Source organism: Poecile atricapillus, chromosome 3 (genome assembly GCF_030490865.1).
Source record: "Poecile atricapillus isolate bPoeAtr1 chromosome 3, bPoeAtr1.hap1, whole genome shotgun sequence".
Taxonomy (NCBI): domain Eukaryota; kingdom Metazoa; phylum Chordata; class Aves; order Passeriformes; family Paridae; genus Poecile; species Poecile atricapillus.
In genome coordinates, this window is record NC_081251.1 from 99,602,737 (window position 1) to 99,609,607 (window position 6,871).

At 44.0% G+C, this 6,871-nt stretch overlaps 1 protein-coding gene across 1 annotated transcript; it reads left to right on the forward strand.

The window, feature by feature from the left end:
- The first annotated feature begins 224 nt into the window (after positions 1–224).
- On the forward strand, positions 225–6,582 carry SRP9 (signal recognition particle 9). The gene is made up of 3 exons (XM_058834806.1): positions 225–350; positions 2,969–3,037; positions 4,307–6,582. Exons 1-3 carry the CDS (start codon positions 279–281, stop codon positions 4,424–4,426), a joined length of 261 nt encoding a protein of 86 aa, XP_058690789.1. The 5' UTR covers positions 225–278; the 3' UTR covers positions 4,427–6,582.
- The last annotated feature ends 289 nt before the right edge of the window (positions 6,583–6,871 follow it).

The window sequence follows — 6,871 nt, forward strand, 5'->3', positions numbered from 1 at the left end:
TCCGCCGGGGCTCGAACCCGCCACCCCCGAGCTCCCAGCCCGGGCCGCCACTCCCTCCCTGCGCGGCGGGCGGGGAGCGCCTGCCGCCATCCCGCCGCGCCTCCAGGGGTCGCTGTGGCGGGAGTGCGCTGCCGGCGCCGGGAGCCCTGAGTTCCGCGCCCCGCGATTGGGCGGTGCTGTCCCGCGGGCCAATGGCAGGCGGCGCCTCAGCCGCACACCCGCCCGCCCGCCCCCGGCGCCATCTTGCCGCGGCCGCGGGGAGCCGAGCGGGCTCGGCCATGCCGCACTTCCAGGCCTGGGAGGAGTTCACCCGCGCCGCCGAGAAGCTCTACCTCGCCGACCCCATGAAGGTGGGACAGCCCGGGTCGGGAGGGCAGGATGCGTGGCTCGGCCGCGGGAGCGGCGCTCTGGAGGCGGCTCCAGCTGCGCACAGCTCGGCGGGGGCGGCGGGCGGTGTCGGGCTAGGGAGCGTTCGCTGGTGACTGCACGGGGGAGGCGAGAATCACAGAATCACAGAATCGATTAGGTTGGAAGAGACCTCCGAGATCATAGAGTCCAACCTATGACCGAATGCAGCCACGTTAAGTAGACCACAGATAGCACTAAGTGCCACGTCGAGTTATTTTTTGAACACTTCCGGGGATGGTGACTCTACTGCCTCTCTGGGCAGCCCTTTCCAATGTTTAATCGCCCTTTCTATGAAGACATTTATTCTAATGTCCAACCTAAACCTCCCCTAGCACAGCTTAAGCCTGTGCGGAGGTTGCATGGGAGGAGAGGCCGATCCCCACCTGGCTACACCTCCTGTCAGGCAGTTCTAGGGAATGATGAGGGCACTCCTGAGCCTCCTCTTGCCCAGGCTGAGCACCTCCAGCTCCATCGCCCCTCTCTGGACTCTCTCCAGCACCTCCATGTGCTTCTTGAAGTGAGGGGCCCAGAACTGAAGCATACCTCACTTGGGTGAGGCCCCACCAGTACTCATGGAGTACGGGGAAAAGGAAGGGGATTACTCGCTGTTGTTGCACCCTCCTTTCCTATGGAATGGGAGGAAGCTCTCTTTTATAGCCCCAACAACATCCCGAGGGAATGGTGTTGTTGGCAGCTGGGATGAACCTCAAGAACCGAACTTCAAAGACATTGTACCTGTGCATTAGAAACCGAGGTTAAGAGTTCTGCTGAAGTATCAAGAATTGGTTTATTTTAGGAGTTTATAGCGTTTATGTATAATTTGAATTTGTCCTTTCATTAGCTCTTATGTTGCATTGCTGCCTGCAGTAATGTTTCAGACTGGAAGGTGTTTGCACCCTAAAGAATAATTCCTCAAGGACTTAACTTCTCGGTTTATGATTATTTCTTGTTTCCAGTGACGTTTTTTGGGAATGTGGTTTATGCAAATATTAAAATTAACTTCAGTCTTCAGAAAAAACATTATAGTTTGCCTAAAAAGCAGCACAAAAATGTGATGTGGCACTCACACCTGAGAAAACTACTATAAAAAAGGCCTAGTCTTCTTCACCAAAAATAGGGGAACTGGCAAAACCGTCAGAAGATTAAATTAATATCCAGTTATTTAAAGCAGATTAGTGTCTGCCTTTTAATTAGCACAGAGGCACCATATGTGATTGCTGCTGATAATAAAATTGCCCAGTTTTGCCTTCCTAGGCTCTGTGACATTCAATTAAATGAAAGAGGAGGGATGTCACTGCAGCCAGGAGTTGCTCTCCCCCTTTCCTTACAGGGCCTCCAAAGGTAATCTCTTACCATCCATGGCAGTGAATTTGTCTGGTTACTGAGGGGTTTATATAGACCCTGTTGTCATAACACAAATACATTCCTGTTAATTTGGCAAGAATTAGCCCCAGCAATTTTGTAATTGGGCTTGCTGGGAAGCCAAAGAAAGAGCATGAGCTGTGGGAGATGGGTGTGTGTTTTCCAGCCAGGTACTGAGTGGTCTTCCCCTTTGCAAGAACAGGTTATTGATACATTGGGTGTGTACCTGCTCCCTCTGGCAGCCTCTGGTGTGCTTTTGGGGCTGCATCTTCACAAGGAGATGTGCTGTTACACTGCTGCTGTGGTCAGAAGGTGGCAGTTTGTTAAACAAAATGGGTCAGTCTGTGATGAGATCCATTGTAGAACAGGAATTTCAAAATATATTTATAGCAAAGGAGATTGTTGACCATTAGCACAAATCACCGTGGAATAAAAACTGTTTGCAGTGTGAGTTCAGAATGTTCTCAAGTGCCACCTTTCTTTGTTTCCAGTTACTGAAGTTAGCTGAGGCTTCAAACAGAGCCTCTGTGGCTGGTTCTGTGCTCAGGAGGAATCCTTTAATGCTCAGTCACTGAGGATGTGGATTTTTCTCAGTGTGGCTTTGAGAACTTTGGTGATTTGAGGGTCCAGAGGGGCTGGATGGGTTACAGCTCAGGGCAGGTGACTGCAGGAGTAACTGTGATAACAATTCAGGTGCCATAGAAGAAAAAATGGTGATGTTTAGCCTACCCCACTCAGCTGATCCCTTTCAAGTCCTCATGTAGAGCTACTCTTTTTTTGAAGTGTTTCATGCATAAAAACACTGGCTTTCATTCGGTTTTTCTGGGGTGTGATACACAGCGAGGGGGTGTCTCATCTCAACATGACTCTCATGATATATCCTGCTGTCTCCAAGGTCTCTGCAACTGTTGTTGCTGTATTTGCAGGGTTTCTGAATGTGCCCAGTGTTGACCTTGCTGATGCTGCTAGAAGACCAGTCTACAGTGTTAGGCAAAGTGGTGGGCCAACTTCTACATCACCTTGGCTATGGGATTACAGCTCCCACAGCACCAGAGCTGAGAACTGCCAGAGGTGCTTGAAAACATGGAGCAGTACATAACTATGATAAAGGGTAGTCTGAATGTGGGCAGATTCCCTTCAGTATATTCTGAGAATTGTTATCTGTAAGTGCTAATTCTTAAAATGTTTGTCGTTTCAGGTGCGTGTTGTTCTCAAATACCGACACTGTGATGGGAACCTCTGTATCAAAGTAACAGATGATGTGGCTGTAAGTACTGAACACGTTCCCCTTTTAGAGCTTGTACCACTCAGACTTGTGTTTTGATGTCAGGCAGCTTGGGAGATCTTGGATACTACCTGGAGAGTACCTGACAGTTTTCTAAACATTTGTGCTTAGCCTTCCCTCGTTGTGGTGTCTGTGATTGACACTGACTAGTTCAGGAGCATTTTCAAGCAGGTGTTTACAGTGTGAGTGTGGTCCTTTCTCTTTGCTCAGAGTGGTGGAAACTTCCAACCATGGGTTAAGTTCCTTCTTTGTGATTATGAGACTGAATGACAGCAGTGTTACAGCTAAGGAGTTCTTTTTCTGCAGTCCAGGGTGAGCCGCAGTATTCTGCCCCACTCTTGTCTCCAGACTTGGAAGAGAGTCAGATTTCTTCTTTCCAGGAAAAGTAGTCTGCCATTGGAATTTCAAGTGCCTGGAAGGGATGTGAAACTCCAGTAAAGGCAGGTCTTGATAGGTAATAGGGCTTAACATGGGTGAGATGTTGAATATGGGGCACTTCATAATGGGGAATTTAAACGTAATTTTGTTGAAATATCCCATAGGGGAGGTTGTGGTCAGATGATTAACAAATGTGAACTCTTCTGGTGGACAGGCTGCCTTACCTGCTTTCAGTCACAGGAAGATCTTACACCAGTTGGGGGAAAATGGGGACTGGTTTCAGAGTTTTAGTTGGGTTGTTTTAGTGTTTGGGATTTTTGTGTTTGTTTGGGTGATTTTGATTTTAATCAAGACGCTGTGTTCTCTATTTAGAGCTGTCTTGGAAAAACAGGTTTTGCTTAGGATAGAGATCCCCTTCAATGAGAAATAGGGAATTTTATATCCCTGGCAGTATAACATCAAGGACTGTGAAAGGCAAAATACACTTGCTTTCAGAATATAAAGAATTGGAAAATAACTTCAGGTTTCAAATCTGGTTCTATGTTTAGACAACACAAAAAAAGGACAGCTTTAAAACCCTAGTTTTAACAGCTTTTTGGAGCTAGAAGAAACTAGGATAAATTATGAGTTTCCCTGTTTTCAATATGCGAGGCATGAGCATTAAGGAGAAGCTTAAAAGTAAACACAGGTATGTTTGTGCTTGGAAACACAAGGTAGATGTGTTGGTGCTGCCTCCTGGTAACTAATGAGCATTTCAGTGCTCTCCTTGTTTTGTGTGTTCCAAGCACACATGCATAGCTGCTACAAACAAGATAAAGTGAAGTTGAGTTCACAGTTGAAGTGAAATCTGATATCAGGAACTTTGTCTTGCAGTGTTTGCTGTACAGAACAGACCAAGCACAAGACGTGAAGAAGATTGAGAAATTCCACAGTCAGCTCATGCGACTCATGGTGGCGAAGGAATCCCGCAGTGCTGCCATGGAAACAGACTGAAGTGCTGTGAATAAAATCAGTGCTCCAGTCATATTTCACTGGAAGCAAATCTTTTGGATTTGAACGAAAAACTGGGTCAGGAGATGCTTTTATGTACTGAAGTGGACTGATGACAAGTCTGAAGCATTTTCACCCCTCAGACTCCACTTTGGAAATCTAGGAAAATAAGTGCTTTCAATTGAAAGCTTATATTTATTTTTGGGTATTAAGCAACTATTCTTACACATTAGGTATGCTAAGAAGACAAGTAAATATTTTAAATCTGCAATATGTTAGTCCAAATTTGATAGGCCACAGGCATACTTCTGGAAAGTTACTGTAAAATTTCATATAGATTTCATTGTGTTCATACCTTATGCTGGTGTATTCTCAAAATGAGAGGGTTTATTACCCTAATACTGTAGCATGGTGACTGGGTCTAGTAAATATTTACATACATTATATAAATCTATTTGGTTTAGAATAACATGTTTTCTGAACTGAAATACTGAAATTGCCAATTTGTATTACCACTGTCACTGGCAGCACTCTAGCTTTTGGTATTCCTCTTAGTCATAAGATGTGCAACATTATCCATGATACAGTTTGTAGAACTCTTATACTGGCTGAGTCATTAAACTTCTGTATTTTAAAAATTAAAATAGAACTTAACTTGAATATTGCTAGAGATCTGTGAGAAACTGGGAGGTTTTTTTCTGCTTGTGCAAATATTGTTACTAAAAAACAGTCAGTGGCTTTTTTACAAACTTGAACTATTTTGTACCAGCAGGGGTTTCTTTTCCCATCCTTGCTTCAGGCAGAGTTGAAGTATATCAACAGGACAAATTCTAGAAGCTCTTGCCTATTATGTTAATAGAAAATATCCAACCAAACACTATCCAGATTCCTTATTCTAGCAGCTTGTTAACTGCATTTTCAAATGTTGCACGTGGCAGGTGGATGTCAGCCAAATGAATAAATGGATGAAAATAGCTTAATAAATCCTTATATACCACTGTCAGAAATAGACCAATGCTCCTGTATCTTAGACGTGTTTCTCACAGTAATCTCTGGTAGGCTGATGGAAGCCTTAATTGTCTCTTGTAAAAAAGCTTTTTGTTTGGAAATCCAGTAGCTAAAATTGATACTTGCTTTGTCTAGGTCTTGCATACTTGAAAACAGATGAACATTTTCATGTAATTAGGCTGTTGGTATGACTAGGTGCTTTCAGAACTGATTTTTTTGGGTTAAACCAAGCCACAAAAGTAAAGCAGGACCATACTTGTAGTGGCATTTATATATAACAAAACAATCTACTTAAGTAGATACCTGCTGTCACTTACATAAAAATAATGGAGGTACTGGGAAGCAGTGGACTTTCCACATTTGCCAAAAGCTTGGAAAAAACCCACCAGGCTTGAATATTGCATTAGAGTACCCTTTCAGCTGAACACAGAATGTTGCATAGAAAGTTGTTGGAAAATGCTGCAGCACTAAATTCCTGGTGTCTACTCAAAATTCTAGTCTGCAACAGTGACTGGTATGTGTGTAACATTTTTGTATTGGCTTTTGAAATACAAATAAAGCCAGAGAGAAGGCTAGACTGTGTTCATTGTTAAACTTTCATGAGATACTGTAATACTGAAATTTTTTATTTGGTGCTCCAAATAACTTTCCTAATATTTGCAATATAGTAGTAGAGAGGCTGGGTGTACCAAGTGGCTGAAAGGCTTCAGCTTTATACTCCAGTAGGTTTTAGAGGAGGAGCAGTTACAGCACTGTATATCAGAGCAGCTGTTTTCAAGCAAAACAGGCAAGGGAACACATTCCTACTTTTCTAAATTCAGAAATTACTTCCCTAAAACCATGTGTTGTTATGCTTGTTATTCATATACTCAGAAAAAACTAGAGTGGTTCTGTGCAGGCAGAATGCAAAAAAAAAATATTACAAAGCTGCTGCTTAAAAAAATTTAATGGTATGGAAACTACTTTAGAAAAACATAGGTGCTTCATAACTTTGTCCTGGAATTTTCAGCCATGTCCATACAGTGTTCATGGGGAAGTAGAGAAGCTCTGAATTTCAAGCTCTGTTTCTCTCATGCCTGTACTCTTGCTGAGAGTATGTGTGCTTATGTACACTGATCACTTCCCTAATAAACATTCACTGAGTTGGTCCATCATGTTGCCAGCTACTCGAATGTGTCTTCTGGTTTGTGATTAAAAAATCAGTTTATTGTGGCTGCTGCAGCAAAGGGGTGCTCACAGTACATGAATGGCTGGATTGGGCAGCCCAGCTTTGCCAGAGACTCCTTGTCTTCAGCCAGGAGCTGGTGCCAGTTACAGGCTGCAAACAGGGCAGGGGCACATGGGCAGCCTGTGCGCTGACAGGTGACTCTTGCAGAAGTGGAATGGTTGAAAAAAATAGGATGCTCTTCCCTGCTACGGCTAATTTTGTTGCTGCCTGTT

Coding starts and splice junctions, on each gene's coding strand:
- SRP9 (XM_058834806.1), top strand. CDS start 279: ATGCCGCACTTCCAGGCCTGGGAGGAGTTCACCCGCGCCGCCGAGAAG. Junction 351..2,968: donor ACCTCGCCGACCCCATGAAG/GTGGGACAGCCC, acceptor TTGTCGTTTCAG/GTGCGTGTTGTTCTCAAATA. Junction 3,038..4,306: donor AAGTAACAGATGATGTGGCT/GTAAGTACTGAA, acceptor TTTGTCTTGCAG/TGTTTGCTGTACAGAACAGA.